This window comes from Mobula birostris, chromosome 21 (genome assembly GCF_030028105.1).
Source record: "Mobula birostris isolate sMobBir1 chromosome 21, sMobBir1.hap1, whole genome shotgun sequence".
In the NCBI taxonomy this organism is placed as follows: Eukaryota; Metazoa; Chordata; class Chondrichthyes; order Myliobatiformes; family Myliobatidae; genus Mobula; species Mobula birostris.
This window is the reverse complement of record NC_092390.1, coordinates 61,221,231-61,244,243: the sequence shown is the minus strand read 5'-3', so window position 1 is coordinate 61,244,243 and position 23,013 is coordinate 61,221,231. Positions and strand designations below refer to the sequence as shown.

Sequence of the window (23,013 nt, the reverse complement as noted above, 5' to 3'; positions counted from 1 at the left end):
CAACAAGTTGGAATGTGGTTGGGAATATTTGGCTACTGGTAAGTTCTACTTTTGGCAGAAAAGTTTCAAACTGACTGCCTGAAGTTTGGGAACTGTATTTTCACATATGCTCTATTTTCCAGTATGAAAAAAACACTCTTTGATTAGCACTTCCAAATGAGACTGGAAATATTCCATCTGGAAATTCTGATACATGAACCCAGATCCCATCACTTGAAATCACAATGTGTCAACATCCCAATCTGGTGTGCTACCATTCCAGATTTTTCATTTTGTTATTTTTAAACTGGTGTGCAGAGTTACAAAATTCATTTATCCAAGAGCTTGAGTATTAAAAATGACAGTTTACAGCATAATGAAGACACCATTAATGAAAAAATAATATTTTAAACATGATTTGGTCTTTTTTCCTTTTATAATATGATCCAGCTTCCACTGTAAGTCTTTAATATTATTAATGAATGAAACATATATCTAGTTAAGTTACCATGCTGTATACTGTACTAACTTAACATGGGAACAGAATTAGAGTAGATCAAGTAATTCTTCAAGCTTAGATAGCTATTCATAAAAGTCATTTTGACTTCAGAACCATTTTCCGATACCAGTACAGCTTCTCTTTGATGAGAAGATGGCTAAACTCAAATTAAAGGAGGGCACAGCCTCTGAATAGAGGAATATTCATTTAGAATGGAGATGAGAGGGAATTCCTTTAGAACAGAGGGTGGTGAATCTGTCAAATTGTTGCCACAGGTGCCTGTGTAGGCCAGGTTATTGGGTGTATTGAAGGCAGAGGTAGATAGGTTTCAAGTTAGTCAGGACTTGAGGGGATACTGGGAGAAGGCAGATGAATGGGGTTGAGAGGGAAAGGATCGGCCATAATGAAATGGTGGAGCAGACTCAAAGGGCCAAATGACCTAAGTCTGCTCCTAAATGTTATGGTTTTATAGTCTAAAGATTTATATTTTGCATTAATAGAATTCCAGAAATTATTTACTCTTATAAAGAACACATTCATAATAAATTATATTAGATGAGGAATTAGTTACATTTTGAATAAAAAGATGGAATGCACAAGCATATTGAAGCTACACATAAACAGGATTATCTCTGCTGGCATATAAACTATAAGATATAGGAGCAGGAGTAGGTCATTCAGCCCATCAAGTCTATTCACCATTCAATCATGGGCTGATCTAATTCATCCGGTCATCCGCACTCCCCTGCCTTCTCCCCATACCCTTTAATGCTCTGGCTAATCAAGAACCTATCTATCTCTACCTTAAATGCACCCAATGACTTGGCCTCCACAGCCTCTCATGGCAACAAATTCCACAGATTTACCACCCTCTGGCTAAAGTATTCTTCCGCATCTCTGTTCTAAATGGACGTCCTTCGATCCTCAAGTCGTGCCCTTTTGTCTGAAACTTCCCTACCATAGGAAATAACTTTGCCTTATCTAATCTGTTCAGGCCTTTTAACATTCAGAATGTTTCTATGAGACCCCCCCTCATTCTCCTGAAGTCCAGGGAATACAGCCCAAGAGCTGCCAGATGTTCCTCATACAGCAACCCTTTTATTCCTGGAATCATTCTTGTGAAAGATTCTCTAATGTCAGTATATCCATTCTAAAATAAGGAGCCCAAAACTGCACGCAATACTCCAAGTGTGGTCTCACGAGTGCCTTATAGACCCTCAACATCATATCCCTGCTCTTATATTCTATACCTCTAGAAATGAATGCCAACATTGCATTTGCCTTCTTCACAACCGGCTCAACCTGGAGGTTAAAAACGCAAACAAGAGGAATTCTGCAGATGCTGGAAATTCAAGCAGCACACCTCAAAGTTGCCGGTGAACGCAGCAGGCCAGGCAGCATCTCTAGGAAGAGGCACAGTCGACGTTTCAGGCCGAGACCCTTCGTCAGGACTAACTGAAGGAAGAGCTAGTAAGAGATTTGAAAGTGGGAGGGGGAGGGGGAGATCCAAAATGATAGGAGAAGACAGGAGGGGGAGGGATGGAGCCAAGAGCTGGACAGGTGATTGGCAAAAGGGATATGAGAGGATCATGGGACAGGAGGTCCAGGGAGAAAGACCGGGGTGGGGGGGAACCCAGAGGATGGGCAAGGGGTATAGTCAGAGGGACAGAGGGAGAAAAAGGAGAGTGAGAGAAAGAATGTGTGTATAAAAATAAATACGGATGGGGTACGAGGGGGAGGTGGGGTATTAGCGGAAGTTAGAGAAGTCAATGTTCATGCCATCAGGTTGGAGGCTACCCTGACAGAATATAAGGTGTTGTTCCTCCAACCTGAGTGTGGCTTCATCTCTACAGTAGAGGAGGCCGTGGATAGACATGTCAGAATGGGAATGGGATGTGGAATTAAAATATGTGGGCACTGGGAGATCCTGCCTTCTCTGGTGGATGAGCGTAGGTTCAGCAAAGCGGTCTCCCAGTCTGTGTCGAATCCACAGTCTATCCACGGCCTCCTCTACTGTAAAGATGAAGCCACACTCAGTTTGGAGGACCAACACCTTATATTCCGTCTGGGTAGCCTCCAACCTGATGGCATGAACATTGACTTCTCTAACTTTCGCTAATGCCCCACCTCCCCCTCGTACCCCATCCGTTATTTATTATTATACACACATTCTTTCTCTCACTCTCCTTTTTCTCCCTCTGTCCCTCTGACTATACCCCTTGCCCATCCTCTGGGTTGCCCCCCGCCCTTGTCTTTCTCCCTGGACCTCCTGTCCCATGATCTTCTCATATCCTCTTTGCCAATCACCTGTCCAGCCTTTGGCTCCATCCCTCCCCCTCTTGTCTTCTATCATTTTGGCTCTCTCACTCCCCCTCCCACTTTCAAGTGTCTTACTAACTCTTCCTTCAGTTAGTCCTGACGAAGGGTCTCGGCCTGAAACGTTGACTGTACCTCTTCCTAGACATGCTGCCTGGCCTGCTGTGTTCACCAGCAACTTTGATGTGTGTCAACTTGGAGGTTAATCTTTAGGGTATCTTGCACAAGGACTCTAAAGTCCCTTTACATTTCTGCATTTTGAATTCTCACCCCATCTAAATAATAGTCTGCGCATTTATTTCTTCCACCAAAGTGCATGACAATACACTTTCCAACATTGTATTTCATTTGCCAGTTCTTTACCCATTCCCCTAAACTATCTAAGTCTCTCTGCAGGCTCTCTGTTTCAACACTACCCGCTCCTCCACCTATCACTGTATCATCGGCAAATTTAGCCACAAATCCATTAATCCCACAGTCCAAATCATTGACATACATTGTAAAAAGCAGCAGACCCAACACCGACCCCTGTACAACTCCACTGATGATAGGGAGCCAGCCAGAATAGGATCCCTTTATTCCCACTCTGTTTCCTGCTGACCAGCCAATGCTCCACCCACGCAGTAACTTCCCTGTAATTCCATGGGCACTTACATTGTTAAGCAGTCTCATGTGCGGCACCTTGTCAAAGGTCTTCTGAAAATCCAAGTACACCACCTCTACTTCATCTTCTTTGTCTATTCTGCTTGTAATTGCCTCAAAGGATTGCAGTAGGTTTGTTAGACAGGATTTTCCTTTCAGGAAACCATGCTGGTTTTGGTCTATCTTGTCAGGTGCTTCCAGGTACTCTGTAATCTCATCTCTAACAATCGATTCCAACAACCTCCCAACCACTGATGTCAGACTAACAGGTCTACAGTTTCTTTTCTGCTGCCCCCCGGCCCTTCTTAAACAGCGGAGTAACAGATGCAATTTTCCAGTCATCCGGTACAATGCCAGAATCTATTGATTCTTTAAAGATCGTTAATGGCTTGGCAAACTCTCCAGCTACTTCCTTCAGAACCCGAAGGTGGAATTTATCTGCCTTGCACTTCCCGCATTTTTCACAGAAACTCCAGCCATTGCTGCTCTGCCGTCCTTCTTGCTAGTGTTCCTTTCCCCTCTCATGCCACTGTAATTTCCTTTATTCCACTGAAATACTGACACTTTGGATTTTAGTTTCTCCTTCTCAAATTTCAAAGTGAACTTGATCATATTGTGATCACTGTTCCCGAACAGTTCCTTAACCTTAAGCTCTCTTATCACCTCCAGATCATTGCACAACACCCAATCCAGCACAGTTGATCACCTAGTGGGCTCAACAACAACAAGCTGTTTTTAAAAACCATCCCTTAGACATTCTATAAATTCTCTCTCTTGAGGTCCAGTACTATTCTGGTTTTCCAAATCCACTCATGTTAAAATCCCCAATGATTAACATGACGTTGGCCTTCTGACATGCGTTTTCTATCTCCTGCTGTAATTTGTAATCCACATCCCAGCTGCTGTTTGGAGGTCTGTATATAACTGTCATTAGGGTCCTTTTACCCTTGCTATTGCTTAACTCAACCCATAGAGACGTTATACCTTTAGATCCTATGTCATTCCTTCCAAATAATTTAATATTATTTCTTATACAGAGCCACACCACCCCCTCTGCCTACTAACCTAACTTTCCAATACACTGTATATCCTTGGATGTTCAGCTCCCAATGGTAGCCATCCTTTAGCCAAGTTTCAGAGACGGCCACAACATCACACCTGCCAATCTGTAGCTGGATTTCAAGATAGTCTATTTTATTTCTTATGCTGCGTACATTCAAATTTAACACTTTCAGTCCAGTATTTGTTGCTTTCTGTTTTAACTGCACTATGCCTCTATTGTCCTGTAGCTCATTCCACTGGCTGTGATTATGCCTCATCTCCTGCCTGTCCTTTGCACGCTATCTTTGATTTATTTCTGTTTTCCCCTTCCTCAACCCTATCACTCCAGTTCCCATCCCCCTGCCAAATTAATTTAAACCCTCCCTAACAGCTCTATTAAACCTACCTGCTGGGAAATTGGATCCCTTTGGGTTCAGGTGTAACCAGTCTTTTTTATACATGTCATACCTCCCCCAGAAGAGACCCCAGTTATCCAGGATCTAAAGCCATGGAACACCAAGAAGGCATGTCACATCATGAGGCGGTATAAAAAGTTAAATAGGAAAAACACAGGAAACTGCATGTGTGCGCAAGTTGGGGTGCAACCACCTTGCTAGAGTGAATAAACAGCAAAAGGATTCTAAACTTATTGTACAGAAGAAAGACAAAGACAGATTGGACTATTTCGAAACGCAAACAAGAGGAATTCCGCAGATGATGGAAATTCAAGCAACACACATCAAAGTTGCTGGTGAACGCAGCAGGCCAAGCAGCATCTCTAGGAAGAGGTACAGTCGACGTTTCAGGTCGAGACCCTTCGTCAGGACTAACTGAAGGAAGAGTTAGTAAGAGATTTGAAAGTGGGAGGGGGAGGGGGAGATCCAAAATGATAGGAGAAGACAGGAGGGGGAGAGATGGAGCCAAGAGCTGGACAGGTGATTGGCAAAGGGGATACGAGAGGATCATGGGACAGGAGGCCCAGGGAGAAAGACGGGGGGGGGGGACCCAGAGGACGGGCAAGGGGTATAGTCAGAGGGACAGAGGGAGAAAAAGGAGAGCGAGAGAAAGAATGTGTGTATAAAAATAAATAACGGATGGGGTACGAGGGGGAGGTGGGGCATTAATGGAAGTTAGAGAAGTCAATGTTCATGCCATCAGGTTGGAGGCTACCCAGACAGAATATAAGGTGTTGGTCCTCCAACCTGAGTGTGGCTTCATCTTTACAGTAGAGGGGGCCGTGGACAGACATGTCAGAATGGGAATGGGATGTGGAAATCTTTACAGTAGAGGAGGCCGTGGATAGACCGTGGATTCGACGCAGACTGGGAGACCGCTTTGCTGAACACCTACGCTCTGTCCACCAGAGAAAGCAGGATCTCCCAGTGGCCACATATTTTAATTCCACATCCCATTCCCATTCTGACATGTCTATCCACGGCTTCCTCTACTGTAAAGATGAAGCCACACTCAGGTTGGAGGAACAACATCTTATATTCCATCAGGGTAGCCTCCAACCTGATGGCATGAACATTGACTTCTCTATCTTCCGCTAATGCCCCACCTCCCTCTCGTACCCCATCCGTTATTTATTTATATACACACATTCTTTTTCTCACTCTCCTTTTTCTCCCTCTGTCCCTCTGACTATACCCCTTGCCCATCCTCTGGGTTCCCCCCCTCCCCGTCTTTCTCCCTGGACCTCCTGTCCCATGATCCTCTCATATCCCCTTTGCCAATCACCTGTCCAGCTCTTGGCTCCATCCCTCCCCCTCTTGTCTTCTCCTATCATTTTGGATCTCCCCCTCCCCCTCCCACTTTCAAAACTCTTACTAACTCTTCCTTCATTTAGTCCTGACAAAGGGTCTCGGCCTGAAACGTCGACTGTACCTCTTCCTAGAGATGCTGCCTGGCCTGCTGCATTCACCAACAACCTCGATGTGTGTTGCTTGAATTATTTCGAACCTGATAGCACGAACACTGATTTCTCTTTTAGTCATTTTTGCCCTCCTCCTTCCCTCTTCTTCAATGCCTCTTACCTCTCTCCTCCTCACCTGCCTATTGCCTCACCCTGGTGCCCCTCTTCCTTCTCTTTATCCCATGGCCCAATCTCCTTTCTATCGATTTCCTTCTTCTCCAGCCCTTTACCTTTTCCACCTATCATATCCCAGCTTTTTACTTCATCCGCTCTCTGCCATCCACCTTGCTTCACCTATCACCTTGTAGCTTGTTCTCTCTGCCCTCCTCTGACCTTCTTATTCTGGCATCTTTCTCCTTCCTGTGCTGATGAAGGATCTCAGCCTAACTGTTTATTCATTTCCATAGATGCTACCTGACCTGCTGAGCTTCTCCAGCATTTTGTATATGTTGCTCCGGATTTCCAGCATCTGCAAAGTCTCTTATGTTGAGATTGAATTATCTATTTCTGAATCACAGAGCAAGACTTAACATCGAAAAAGATTCAGTGTTTTCAAAAATAACTACTGAGGATTTGACTTCTGTCATGCCTTTGTATTGTAATACACATATGTGTTGTAACCATTTTACCTATTATAAATATTAAAAGAAAGTTGACTTGCCTTTAATGCAAACTTCACTCTTAACCACAATGTCCATCAAATACCACATTAAAAATCTTCATATTTCAAGATATAATAGCATTAAAGTGATATGGACGCAGAGGGAGGACGTAGAGGACCAGGTGGATTCCTTGTCATGTGATAACTTCGCAATGAATATCCCTAAAACTTAAATTTAATTTGTCGTGTTGATAAAATAAGTGGAAGGCACATAATCACAACTGTTGAATAAATGACAACATGGCACTATTCTGATAATGGTTGGCAAGTTGCTTTCTGCATATATTGAAAATCATGGCACAGATTAAGTAACAGAAATTTTAGTCCCTTGATTTCCTCGAGTCTATTTAAGTACCTATCTTCAATTAATGACTGCCAAATATCTACTAATTGTTCTCCCCTTCTGGTAGCAATTACAATAAGGAGCAACAGCAGAATGGTTTGCCTTTATAATAGAAAATACTAGGAAATCCTCATTTATTTCAAAGAGCCAACATAATTACACATGCAATCATAGTATATACGAAATCTAATCATTCTTTTTGGAAAGTAAATATTTCTTTGGGTTGTCTGAAATACAACTTGAGATTTCAAACACAATTGATGTGTTAATGACAGCTCCATTTCTTATACAGAAACTTTTACAGTAAAAGAACTAATTCTAGTTCAGATAGTTCAAGCAGAATACAAATTCAACTGTATTTACTTTTTATTGTCACAGTTAATATTATAAAACTAAAATTCATTATTAAAAATTTCATAAATAAGTTTGCTGCTCACTTAGAAAGCAGATTTTATTTGCTTTTGGGAATGTGTTTTGTAAAGAAGCTTTTTGTACATATGAGCCAGACCATTATTACACTCCCAACACCATGACCAACAGCTATGTAATTCCAAACCTAGTGTTAATTAAAAGCCCACCTGGAAGCAGGTTAAACAGGTGTGAGAAAAAGCAGAATAGGTTCATCCATGAAGAGTAAGTTTAAAATAATGTTGGGAGTTAATTATATTAAGGAAAACAAAAGTCATGAAATTCTCTCCGTAGCATAGTGTATATTTACCTGGACAGGTATGTCAGTTGCAGTATGTTTAAGTTTGATACTGTATGGAGTTTGGATTTTTCAAAGCCTAAGATGGTCTGATGGATCTCTTGGAGAATTATTAACTTATTCAGTGTGATGACAAACGCACTTGTCATTCATTGACAGAGAATGAGAATGCAAATCCTTATCCAGCACGCCAGTGAGAGCAGTATCTGAACAATTTACGGCCAACCACAAACAAGTATGACAGTATACCATATATTGATAGGAAAATGCAGGGAAATTAAAATTGGGATTGAAAAATGAAGAACAGCTAAGTATTACTACAATCATGATGTAGATTGGATTTGGTAGCAATGAGAAGATGTCAGCAAACTGCATAGATGCTAACATTATTGTCAAGTGCATGGGCTATTAGTTTCTCAGGTATCAGGTATTTGACCCTTTGATTACATAAAAGAATTACTTGATAGGTGATCTCACTATATCTTGGCACCCTTCAAGATATGGCTCAGCAGAACCTCAATCAAATATTGTGCTTGACTTCTATACTGCTGGATACTAATAATCTCCAACAAGAGAATTTGGGATTAAAGCCACCAGATGCAACATCAAAATTCATTCTGCTATCATGCCTGTGCTGTCAACAGCTGTGTACCCAGTCTAATCCTGCAATCCAGCACAAGCTCTATAACATTTCAGGTCACAACTCCTCAACTGTAAATTCAAACCCTTTAGAAATGTGAGATAGATTTTCAAATTTCCCAATCATTCAGACAGCAGGTTCCATACCACGACCACCCAAACAGCACAAGCAAACTTCCTTAAATTCCCATCAAATCCTTTCTTCAATTACTTTAAATATTGACTTCCTGCTAAGGGTATGATGTCCTTCTTACCTGCTCTCTAGATATCCCAGTTTATATATATTAATGTCTCCAGTGAAACCTTCCCAGCTCCAACAAAATCAAGTCTACTCCTCACAACTAAAATTTCTGAGTCCTAACAGCATCCTCTCTAGCACAATCAGACTTGTTTCTGTGATGTGGTGATGAGATCTCAATTCAGTATTCCAACTGTGGCTGGCATTGCATTGCACTCAGTTCTACTGTAATTACTCTGCTCCCAGCTCACACATGGCACTTTATCAAAAAGTCTTGCTAAAATTCATAAAGTTTACCTTAAACAAACTATCTTCATTGACCCTTCTCATTCACACCACTCAAAAAATCAATTGTTAGAGGAAAAACAATGAACTACAAATTCCTGGCAGCAGCCTTGTGATAAATTTTATGAGAGAATGTGGATTAGGCAAAAATTTCTTTTCTTTAGCATGACCATTACCTTCCCATTACAAATCCATCCTCACTATCAATAATCAGCCTGTGAGTTCCTAACAGAAAGATTATGCTTCAGAATTGATTCCAATAATTTACCATCACTGAAGATAAACTGGCTTGTAATTACTTAGTTTGTCCTTTCTTCTCCTGTTAAAACAAAATAAACAAACTTGCAGGTCATTACCAATGAGAACCACAGGAGGAATCAGCAAATGAATACAGCGGATACAAGAAGCTGGGTATCTTGTGACAATGCAACTATGTGACTCGGTAAGTCTTTTCTATCAACAACAAGGTATAAATCAACGTTGTGGGGAAATAATCTACTCTTCTTTAGATAAATGCAGCCCCATTAACATTCAAGAAGGTAGGTGCTAACAATAGAGCCACTTGACTGGCGCACTGTACCCCACCCTAAATATTCTCTCAGTCCATTTCCAGCACAGCTAGTTATAAAATATACCATCTATGATACACTCCAGCAACTATCCAAAGTTTCTTCAACAGCATCTTGCTAAGCACACTCTCACTCACATTAAAGATATGAGATCAATGCTAGTTGTAATGAATTCAAATCTTACTAAGTTTAAAGTTCAAGTAAATTTATTATCGAAGTACATAAGTGCCACCATATGCAACACTGAGATGCATTTTCTTCTGAGCTTTCACAGAATATACACAGAGCACAATAGAATCAATGAAAGACCACACCAGCAGGGCAGAAAATGCAAACAAATAGAGAAGAAAATAATAATATTAAATAAAAAAGCAACAACTATCACAAACATGAGATGAAGAGTCCTTGAAAGTGAGTCCATAGGTTGTGGAAACAATTCAGTGACGGTGCAAGTGAAGCTGAGTGAATTTATTCCCTCTGGTTTAAGAGCATGGTGTTTAAGGGGTAATAACTGCTCCTGAACCTGGTGGTGTGGGTCCTGAGGCTCTTCTACCTTCTTCCTGATGGCAGCAGCAAGAAGGGAGCATGGCCTCTCAGGATAGTATGGATCCCTTCAGCATAAAGACTGAGAATATTCAAGAAGGTATTCACCACCACCTTCTCCGGGGAAGGGAAATTAATGTTGACCTCACTGGTAATGTAAATCAAACGCATCTTGCCTGTTGAAATTGACAATATGGCAATTGAAAGAATTGGAATTCTATGTTTCTCCAAGGCCCAATTTCAGATCAGCCTTAAACCTCTCTGTTTGGTTATACAACTTAAGCAGAGTTACCCCTTGAGTCATATATGCTTACGATGAATCAACATGTACGCATTAGAAGCGAACAACAGAACACACTAAACCAATGCATCATGTGCATACATTTCACAAAATCATATCTGAAGCAAAACAAAGAAAAATTGCAATAAGAGAACTTATTTACTCTGGCCACCGCACTCTCTACCCACCCATCGTTCTAAAGCCAGGCTCACCCTCTGCTGTTTCTTTGCATCTACTTCATGATTCAGCTTTGTCTTCTAAAGTCGACTATATTGAAACCACAGTGTACTGCGCTTTCAGAAGTAAAAAAAATACAAGGTCAGTTTCATCTTTCAAACTACAAACAACCAGAATAATAGCTTTCTACATAAATCATTAGATTTGAGCATTATAAGGCAGGCCAGGAGAAACCTAAAGCAGAAGAACTCTACTTAATTTATAGTAGCTGACCTCAACACTCATCCTGTTTTTGATCAGGTTGTCCAGACATTTCTGAGTATGAACCAGAGATTAAAAGTCTATTTTTTACCCCTCCCCCAACTTAATTGTGTGTTTTATAATGTGAAGGAATTAATTTAATTTTCAATGAATACATTTTCATCATTAGGAACCAGCTAACAATTGTTAAGTCCAGACTATCAGTCAGGAACAACACTGGCAATTACTCAACAGTCACTATTTCTATCTTAAATATCACTATTTTTCCCTTTCAGGGTTCTTTTGAAGACCCTGACCTGGAATTACACGCTGACTTTGATTCTTTGCAGGAATGGAACCCGCTCTCAAGGTCCATGACTATTCGATATACCAAGGACGCAGCCTAGAAGACTAGCTCGCCTTCAGGGTTTCAGGATTTCATGGCTCTGGAGGCGGGTGGACTCAAGGTCGGTGCCTCTACAGGAACCTGGTTTGTCGTGGGAGTAGAGAGAAGCTCAAAAGCAGCAAGCTGGCTGCTGGCTGTGTGCCCAGAGACCCGAGTTCTTTGGGCAGTGAGCTTGGAGAAGTGACGCCACAGACATTTAACATCGTAAATCAGCGAGTTGTTTGTTATGTCTCCCCAGTCGTGTGAAACGGGGACACCTCTTTTTTCCTTTATTAGAGAGAGAGAGAGAGCCTGTGGTATATCAAATTACCAGGTGAACGAGTAGTCTTTGGGGTACTGCAAGTCTGTGTCTTTATTGATGCTTTGCTGCACGCTTGAGTGCTCGATGGGGGGGGGCGCCGATGTTTCTTTTGCTGGTGAGGGATCATCGCTTTGCCTCTGCTTATGTGTGGGTGCGGAGAGCTGGGGGGGTGCTTTGGGGTTCTAACATTTAACTGTCATTCATTCTCTGGGGAACTCCTCTGTTTTTGTAGATGGTTGTGAAGAAAAAGAATTTCAGGATGTATATTGTATACATTTCTGACATTAAATGTACCTTTGAAACCTTTCAATTACCACGTCTTGGGAAATGGTGCAAGCGTAGCCAGTGATTTTAAAACCAGTAATTGTGACACTGCTCAGGTGAGCAAAATCACAAAACAACACTTAGAGCACAATTTAAAGTATCCAAAATCCTGATCTCCTCTGTCCTATTTAATTTGGACCTGGTTAAGAGACAGAAACTCTTATCAGCAATTTCAGATAAGCAGAAGTCCTTGTGTTTCTTCTTTCCTTTACAGCTTATTGCTGACAGTGCAGTCCTTTAACCATTAACCATTGCAATGACCAAGCTGATGTAACATTTCCCTGTTTATTCCATGCACTGTTACAGACAGAAGAAGATGCATTACAGCTGTTAAAAAGTTAATGATTACTATAACATTTTATGAGTGCAATGCCATTTGGAAAAACACTGAAGAAAACTAAGTCATCAGCAGATTTTCTTTGGGGGGGGGTAAACTGTTCCTCAAAGCATTATTTCTACGGTAACCAATTCATTTAGCAAGGGCCCTTTTCCAATTGCTACTCGGGTGTCAAAACTGCCAATCACGAAGTCTCTGCTACAATATATGACTTTATTCAATTTCTGATTTCTGCCTCAAACTGTCCTTTATGTCTTCTGGACACTACAGCTATTGAATGAAATGCATGAGCGCATTAATGCCAAACTGACCCTTCAGGCTTGCAAATCATAATTATACTTCAGTGCCATGCTTAACTGGAAGCAATATTCATAAGCAAAATTCTTCTCAATAAATTAGCTGTTCTTCTTCGAATAAGACAAGAGCAGCTTAATGATTACATGCGAAAAACTAACTGTCTGAAAAGCTCTCCTACAGAGTGGTAAAATATTCCAAAGCATGCAAGCAAGGATAGACTTATCACAGACTCAAAGCAAGAAATTGTTAATTTGATTGTTGTCCTAACTGGAATAATGGGAATGGTTGACTTGTGCTACAAAATATTGTTCCCAAGTCTGCCTCAACAAGATAACCGATTTTAACAAGGGCACCAGAGGGAATGTCGCAAAACAATTTTGTACCCTTGCACACAAATTAAGCCTTAGTCAAAATGCTTATGCTCGGCTGCTAAGCTGTAACCCTTGCTCAAATGGTATACATTCCAGGTATGAACATGACCAAGCTCTTCTACAATGTGTTAGTGTGCTTCATGATCACAAACCATTAACATTCAGCTGCCACAAGTCAGTCAATAACTGTGGGCTCAGGAGCAACATCCATGAGAAAGGGGAAAAATAAATAGTAAAAATGTTTTAAACTTACAACAATTCACAAAACTACTTGTAAATTTTTGTAATAATTGTAACAATAAGATATAGTGATTGTCTCCAGGCACTGGTAAGTTTTACTGACTGTGTAGAATGAAAAATAAGAATGGATTCTGTTGTCAGATACATAGGTACAAAGTAAAATCGGCATTAATAATCAGAATATATAACACCTTAACAGATCAAAATATCATTTCACACTATTTTCAGATTATTATTTATAGAATATTACTGCAATAAATGGGCTGTTTACAATCACGAAAGACACTACAGTGCACAAAACAAGTCACCTGTTCAATGTTAAATGGATTTGGTATTTGTACTACAAAAGCCTGGCGAGCTTTTGCTTCTTACATTCATGAACGGCAAAACAAATATTCTCGTGCATTGTGTCAATGCCTTTCTCAAATGATTTTGTTCTACTCAGTCACAGTGAACACAGAATTCAGATTTGGAAACTTAAAGTGGGTCAGACCATCCTGTGAGTCTCAGGATACAAACCTGCATTACAAAGACATTCAATAAACACACCATTTCACAGTAAGAAGTAAACTTGTGTCAATCTGATTTAAGATGTTTGTTGGCAGAACATATGCAGTTATGTGGTTCATAACTTTTTAAAGAAATTTACCTGTGAATCCTTCAAGTCATGATGGTGCTTGTGAATACTGCACTACAATTACGTGAAGGATCAGTCTCTTGTAGTGCCCTCATAAACATCTTAAGCTTTGTCCTCTTTATGCTGGCATCTGTGACATTGCCTTTATCTATATGTGCAGGGATTTACTGTCATAAGTATTCATGGTAATCGATTGGCAAACTCTTAGTTTGTGTGTCATGTGAATCCACCCTGCCTCCACTCTTATGCCTATAGTACTTATTAACATGGTCCATTAGTCAGTTTGAGTGGTTATGTAACCACGTACGCTGATTTTGTTCATTGAAGGAACAAGAGGAGGAGCAGGATTAGGTCAGATGCAGGGCCAGAACAACTAAACACATGGCATCAAACATGGCAATTAAGAGGCAATATATTATTAAATATATGGTCTTTTCTCACAGTTAACTCTTCATGTTATTGAGTCATTCATTTTTTTCAAAGCCTCATTGATAGGAGTGACTTCTTCGGATCTAAAGGCAGGCTAATCAATGCTCGGTCTAATTAAGATCTGAGATGAATTCAAAATTAATTAAAGTAATGCCTATCTCCAATGGGCAAGGCTTCTTTTTAATCTATATTCATATGGAATTATGAAGCTAAATGGGAAACAAACTTCTAAGTTGTTACATTCTGCAAATATTGGAGAAAAAAAACATTGAAAGTGTAGGAGCCAAGTACCTATGTTCTGTCTGTATTATATTTTGTGTTACACATTTACCATGGGTAATTTGTCAAGCAGTTTGGGGCATGGTAGAAGCGAATGTGTAGAATTAAGCATTCACACTTTGTCTCAGTCAGTTTAATCTGGTTACAGCCAGGGAGTAAACCGAGAGTGATAGTTTTTATGCTGACTGCTAATGAATGCTAAAATATGCTAAGATCACTAATGCTACCACTTAGGCCATGATTTTGTTATATTGCTAGTTTTAGTTTCATTAGTTTTTATTGTTACAAGATTGCTCGTCTTTGCTGGTTTCTTAATAAGGGATCGATGTACTCTTTAACTTTGGAATATCGTTATTTTGAAGTGCACCATATGGTATCAACCCCCCTGCTTAGTCTCTAAGCGGTTTCAGCTTGTTTTCAAGTAACTACTACATAAAGCATCATTCTAGAATTAAAACATTTTTTCCATTCCAAACCTTATGATTTAATTTTGTAAAAATGGTGTTTATTTTAAACTCCTTTTGGTAAGTTTGCCTTTAACAGAACTGCACTTTATTCTGAGATGGTAGGAGGTATTAAGAGCCCAATGAGCGTGATTGAAATCTCCATGACAATAACCCATACTTAAGAATCACATCCTGCCAATGCTGAAAGGGAAGTGTATCTGCCTGCAAAGCAGCACTAGAATGAAGATGGAGCCTAAAGATGTCACTGGACAGCATCACCACTACTCTCCATATTATCCCCAAGTTTATTCCAACATTAAGTATCAGATGTCTAATAGTTCACTCGTATTGTCGTCATTTGTCTCAATGAAGTGATTTAAATTATTGCCAAACGTCATTTGAGAAATGAAATAGCATATGCCATATAATCACTCCCTGCCTGAGATCTGTTTGCTTAGCACTAACAATAGATAAAGCCTGGCATCCTTCTCATCCATTTGCCTTTTTCCCCACTCCCTTATCTCTTCTTCTATTCCCCACTCTGGCCTCTTGCTTTGTCTCAACCATATATCACCTCTTCCTGGTGCCCCTCCTCCTTCCTTTTCTTCCATGGCCCACTTTCCTCTCCTAATAGATTGCTTCTTCTCCAGCCTTTTACCTTTAACACCAACCTGGCTTCACCTAAAACCTTCTAGCTAGTGCTCCTTCCCCCCCCCCCACCTTTTTACTTAGGCATTTTCCCTCTTCCTGTCCAGTCCTGATGAAGAGTCTCGGCTCGAAATGTCAACAGTTTATTCATTTCCATAGTTGCGGCCTGACCTGCTGAGTTCCTTCAGCATTTTGTGTGTTACACAGGACATTTATCCACCCACTGAATTACCAGAAGACTCACTTCAATTGTATAATTTGTTTAAATCAGTTTATTTCAGAAGGAGGTAGCTGCAGTCATAAGCAGGACAGCAAAATGTCCAGTTATTATGAAACTTCAATACAGAATTATTCTTTGTTTTTTTCAGAAGAGTTTCTACGATAGACAATTCATGCTCAAACCTATTAATCTCTTACATGCTAATAACACAAACAGGAGACCACCAGATCCCTTCCTACCCTTGCATTACTGTTTATTTTGGAGGAAGGTTGATCGGTGAGTGATTACAGTAATATTCGCATCTCTACGTTTACATGACCATAAATCTACCTCATCATTATAGTCATTGCTCACTAAAATTTATTGTCGAACTGAAAGTGATTATTTGGTCATCCTCGCGGGGTCTTAGAATAAGCAAATCAGTTGTAGGGTTCACCGACATGTTGGTATACACCCTATCCTCATTATATGACATTCAGACAATGCAGATTCATAGTTAGGCGAGGAACCTATTTCTACCAACTTCCCGTTATATGCGTTCAAAATTCACAGATATGCGAGGAGTACTGCTTTCCCCTCAATATGTCACATGTGCACGCCTCACAGTCTCACTCCCGCCAGCCTCGCATTGGTTTTGGCAACGCATGGATGTGCAATCTTGCACTCTTAAACTTTTGTGTTTTTATCTATGGTGCAGTGATTTTGTGGTTGAAATATTTAACAATGCCTCCTAAGCATCCGATATCAAGTCCTGGGCCATCAGCCAAGCGGCAGAGAACCGCTTTAACACTTGAAACAAAGTTGGAAATTATAAACAGGGCGGCATCAGGTGAAGGTAGCACAGCTCTGGGATGCTACCCTGTACAGTTGTAGGCTATTATAGCTGAATTAGGCATCACACCAAAGCAGGTTTTTAACGTAAACGAGACCGGGCTTTTTTGGAAGCCTATGCCGAAACGCACTTACATAAGTAAGGATGAGAAAACTGCAAACAACAGGAATTCTGCAGATGCTGGAAATTCAAGCAACACACATCAAAGTTGCTGGTGAACGCAGCAGGCCAGGCAGCATCTCTAGGAAGAGGTACAGTCGATGTTTCAGGTCTCGGCCTGAAACGTCGACTGTACCTCTTCCTAGAGATGCTGCCTGGCCTGCTGCGTTCACCAGCAACTTTGATGTGTGTTGATGAGAAAACTGCGTCAGGTTTCAAGGCAGCAAAGGATAGATTGACTTTCCAATGCCGAAGGAGACTGTAAGATGAAGCCTCTCTTAGTTTACCATTCACTAACCTCCCTGCTCTTAAGGGTTTGAGTAAGAATATGCTTCCTGTCCACTGGGTAGCTAAAAAGAAAGCATGGGTCACTGGTCAAATCTTTGAAGATTGGTTTGCTAATCATTTTGCTGTTGAGGCTAAACGCTACTGCTGAGAACAGAATCTTGCCTTTGAAGTTCTTCTGTTGCTTGACAATGCACCAGCCCATCCTAAACATTTGGACGGCATTCATCCTAACATAACAGTGCATTTCCTTCCGCCTAACACAACACTGCGGATCCAACCAGTTGACCAAGGTATGATATTCACATTCAAGGTGTATTTTTTACAGCGAACTGTCTCTCAGATGCCGCAAGCAACAGATGATTTTGAAAATCCCAGGAGTTTACCAACGGTGAGGGAATGGTAAGTCCTTCAACATCAGGCATGCCATCAACAACCTGATAAATCCTTGAAAGGGGTTAGGGTCTTCCACTCTGAAGCAACTGACAGAATTTTTTAAGGCTGCGGAACACTTGGCACAAATGGCGATGGACATGGACCCAAGTTCATAACGGAGTCAGCATTTCAGTCGTTCCCTGCAGTCAAGCCTTCTTCCCTACAAGCAAACTTATGCTGAAAAACAAAAGGCTGCCAAGCAAACAATCCTCACCACTTTCTTCAAACTGGTGTCATCTCCTGGTGCCGGCAGTACTGAGAGTTTTGTGAGTCTTCCTTCACCCCTTGCTGTCCTTGATGATCCTGACGACATACAACCATCCACCCCATCCATGTAAAGCTGCCCGACACCACAACAACCACTCATTTCCCGGAGCGAACACACCTGCCACTGTTGGTGAGTACTGTTCACCCTAATATGTTAACCTTCTATAATTTATTAATTGAATATTACCTTAAATTGATGAAATATAATACGAATGTTGCCTTGTGGTACTGCTTTTGTGTCGTATTGATACGAAAATGTGAATAAATTACAGATAAAGCATACTTAGGAAGCCCTCAAGAACGCATCCCTATTTTCTCCATTTAAATAATTATTCACATTATGCATTTTCACACTATGTGTCGACTTCGAGGAACGTATCCCCCGCATATAACGAGGATAGGGTGTATATTTATACTCACTCACCTTTCTGTCGTCAGTCACCATTTTCCATTTATTCTCTTTAAATGTAAAGTTAATTTTATTAATTTTATTTCTACAATTACAGCATAAAAGGAATGATCACTGCAAAACTAAAATATTCTTTGCACAATTCAAGAACAGGAATTATCCCACATATGCATTGTACATATCTATTTTCTAATGGCCCTTCAAACTGTTGTATTTGTTTTTAACAGGATAGAAAAAAGATTGCTTATACAGGTGTCCCCCGCTTTTCGAACGTTCGCTTTATGAAACCTCACTGTTACGAAAGACCTACATTAGTTCCCTGTTTTCGCTAACAGAAGGTGTTTTCACTGTTACGAAGAAAAGCAGCACGTGATAAAAGGCAGCGCACAATAAAAAATCAGCGCGCGCCCCGAGCAGCCGTTCTCCCCCAGATTCGGAACGGCATTCTAGCCGGCATTGCTTTAACACATGCCTGTGAGCAGCCGTTAGCAAGTTGAGTCCTAAGGTATCAGAAAAGCCTAAAAGAGCTCGTAAGGGTGTTACACTTAGCGTAAAACTAGACATAATTAAGCGTTTTGATCGTGGTGAACGAAGTAAGGACAAAGTGAGTTTGGCTTTTGGAAGTTGACGAAGGTAATGTTGAAGAGGTTTTGGCATCCCATGACCAAGAACTGATAGATGAAGAGCTGATGCCATTGGAAGAGGAAAGGATAACAATCGAAACCCAATCAGTAATGATAAAGTACAACTTTAATTTTGAAATGGTACGTCGGTTTAGATCATATTTGCAAGATGGTTTGAGTGCTTACAAAGAACTGTATGATCTACAAATGCGCGAGGCTCAGCAGTCAAGCAAGCCTTCCACATCAGCCACAGCAGACGACGAACCTCGACCTTCGACATTGAGGCAGACAGAGATAGGAGAAGATGACCTGCCTGCCCTGATCAACGATGAGATGACACTCCAGTGTCCCACCACCCCAGCCCCCAGGCCGCAGACAGGTACCGATTCGTGGAGAATGCAGCGGTAGCTGGGTGGCACACAGCACATCTTTAAGAAAAAAGCCGAAATAAGCGTGCTAATTAATTACGTGCCGGGCAGCACCTAGTTAATTAGCACGTTTGTTTCGGCTTTTTTCTTAAAGATGTGCTGAGTGCATCCCGGCTACCGCTGTACCCCTACAAGCTTCACGGATCAGTATCGGTTCGCTGCCCGGAGGCTAGGGGCCACTGCACCACCCAAACTCCGATGACTCAGCCTAACACACCATCATCAGTGTGCTCGATGTCTTCCTGATTCCTGTAAGTGATATTACACTGTACATACATTATTTCTACTTTATATAGGCTGTGTATTTTTATGTGTTATTTGGTATGATTTGGCAGCTTCATAGCTTAAAGGTTACTGGAGAGAGTTTGTGCCGTGCTTCTGCCGAGAACGCTTGTGTGAGATTTTCACAACGGAGAACAGTGCCGGCGATGATTGTGGAAAAGTATTTCTACTTCATATAGGCTGTGTATTTATCATATCATTCCTGCTTTTACTATATGTTACTGTTATTTTAGGTTTTATGTGTTATTTGGCATGATTTGGTAAGTTATTTTTGGGTCTGCGAACGCTCACAAAATTTTCCCATATAAATAAATGGTAATTGGTTCTTCGCTTTACGACATTCCGGCTTACGAACCGTTTCATAGGAACGCTCTACCTTCGGATGGCGGGGGAAACCTGTATTAAAAATAGAGAAGCAATTTTTTTTATATTCATAATATGAAAGATAAGAGCCCTGACTACCCGATAATCTATCATAAATTAACCGCATCCCTCTTGACATAAATTAGAATATTTTAATCAGGCATGCTGTTATATACACTTCATTGTTCCACATCTAAGCTAATTATTAACAAAGACACCATTTCAAATACAAATATATGGTATTTTACATGATGTATATCAAAGTTGTTCTTTTGAGTAACTAACTCAATACCAGTAGGGTTGGTAGGATAGATAGTGCTGACATTTGGGAAAATGTTGTACAGTGGTTTCATTATTGGTTTTGCAAATCTCTGGACTAATGACCTAAAGATTAAAAATGAGTTTGAAGTTCATTAAGAGAGCTGGACAATTAAATTAAACTCAATGGATTTAATATAATTCATGAATAAAGCTAGTTTCAATTATGGTGATCAGAAACCATCAAATTACAGTAAAAATCCACCTGATTTGTGGTTGGAGCATTTTCTCTGTGTGTGAGTAGGTGGCTGGGTGGCTGGGTGGATGGGTGGAAGGAGATAAGCTTGTTTTACTGTTGTTTGTCTACTTATTTATTTATTTTGATACAGAGTGGAATAGACCTTCTCGACCTTTCAGCAACCCCCAATTTTGCCCCAGCCTAATCATGGGACAATTTATAACGATCGAATAACCTACTAATCGGCACATCTTTGGACTTTGGGAGGAAACCAGAGCACCCTGAGAAAACCCATGCATTTTACATGGAGGATGTACAGACTCCTTACAGTTGATGTCAGAACTGAACTCCAAACTCCTTTGACGCTGGTGTAATAGTTGTTCTGCTGGACATTGTGGGCTTCCTATGTTGACGCAGAATATGGGGTGAGATTTGTGAGCTGCCTCTAGTACATCCCTAGTTTGTGTTGATTGTTAATGCAAACAAGGCATTTTGCTGTATGTGTCAATGTACATGTGATAAATAAATGAATCTGATACACTAATATCTGTAATAGATTAGAATCAGAATTCTTGTGATACAAAAGAAGGCCACATAATCTAAATCCATTCCTGCTTTTATATAGAAATCCAATCAGCCCCTTTTGCCCAGCTCTTTTCCCTGGAAATTATTTTCCCACAGACTCATCCAATTCCCTTTTGAAAGCCCTACTTGGGTGGCAGGATGGAATTATGTCTTAACCAAAGGAGGTGTAAGGTGCTCCTTCCTTCTGCTGGCCTATATGTCACCCTTGGGCAGAGTGAAACACCGGCTTAGCAGATCAGGGTCATGTAAAGCCATGGGAGCAGGTGGTGGATTATCGTATGAACAGCTGGTATATATGACAAATCCTGATTATGTGACTGCTGATGCCAGGCAGACAGTCTCTGAAGAATATTAATAATGGCTGGCATCACCCGTCTTGTAAAGACACTGCCCAGAATGAAGGCAATAGCAAACCACTTCTGTAGAAAAAAATTGCCAAGAACAATCATGGTCATAGAAAGACCATGATCACCCATGAAAGAACGAACTAGAATGTGTTCCCACTACCTTACAGGTACTAGAAATCTAAAAATATTACAGATGCTGAAATAAAAACTAGATGCTGGAAACAACTGCAGGTCTGGTGGAACCTGTGAAAAGAGAAACAGTTCATCTTGACGACTCCTACAGGCATATCCTGCATTAAAAAAATACACACTCTCCTTGTAAGATTTTCCCATCATTTTAAATCCTTCAACCATCTGTACTGGGAACAGTTTTCCCCTACTTTATCTAAATTCACTATCAGTTTGTACATCTTTCTCAAACCACCTTTCAAATTTTCTTGCTCCAGGGGAGGAAACAAAACCTGCTTCCCTAGCTTAATCTTGTAGCTGAAAGCCCTTACCCCGATACCATTAGAGAAAATCTCCTTAGCACCCACCAGAAACTTCACATCAGTTTTAAAAGTAACAAACATGTTCCTTTAGGGTAGGAAATGTGTTGCAAGTTTAGTCTGTGTAAGAAGAGCAATGCAGCTGAATATTGGTTGCACTGTGAAATAGCCTCACAAATCAGTCAACTGTAGCAAATTGTGCTAAACAACAAGACAGGATTCCCAAGAGTGATTAAGAATGGACAATAAATGTTGCCCTTCCCAAAGATGCCCATATCCACTGAATACATGTATTACAGTTAGCATGACACTATTGCAGCACAGGGCATCCAGTTCGGAGTTCAATTCTGGCTTCCACTATTAGGAGTCCATACGTACGTGCTCCCTGTGGAATGCATCGGTTTTCTCCAGGTGCTCCAGTTTCCTCTCACAGTCCAACAACCAAACACGTAATCCCAGAGTAGATTGGTGTCAAGTAAGTGCAGCTAATTTACAAGATAGGAGGGAAGCTGTACAACCTACATCACCACCACTCCAGAACCATGATAACTCCAATCATAATCATTGAACTGTAGTGCACAGATAACGTTTGGATGTTGCATATAATCTTCATCGATTCCTTCACTACAGTAGTCATTACATCAAAGAACCACAAAATGAAGGATCATCCACCAGCCTCACCCCACCACATTACACTCATCTCCAAAAATAGGACAATAGGTCCATCATCAGTTTCTGGAAAATATGGGTTATTTGTCATAGATCAGAAGCTGCTTCCCAGCAAAGGCAAATATCAAGGATGAAAGTCATATTTGTCTCTTATGTAGCTTTAGAGTCTTTGGCTGCCTCAGAAAAAGAATGCTTGAAGACCAAGATTTCAAACTAGGCATGAAACTCATTGTCCATCAGACTTCAGGGATCTCTGCAATCCTACGTGCTTCAGAAATGTGGACTAGCTGCAACTGCTACATCAAAGAGCTGCAGTCTTCACAAAGTACTCCAAATT

At 40.8% G+C, this 23,013-nt stretch overlaps 1 protein-coding gene across 6 annotated transcripts in view; it reads right to left on the bottom strand.

Annotated features, from left to right (window-relative positions):
- Positions 1-23,013, bottom strand: part of atrnl1b (attractin-like 1b) — a 1,064,590-nt gene that overhangs the window by 488,616 nt on the left and 552,961 nt on the right. The window contains exon 25 of one of the 6 annotated variants that reach the window (XM_072239601.1): positions 20,081-20,124. The exons of the other annotated variants lie outside the window; for them this stretch is intronic. Within the exon in view, the coding sequence (XP_072095702.1) occupies positions 20,101-20,124 (24 nt within the window). The 3' untranslated portion in view covers positions 20,081-20,100. Of the gene's footprint in view, positions 1-20,080; positions 20,125-23,013 lie in introns of those variants that run through there. 6 annotated transcript variants of the gene reach the window in all.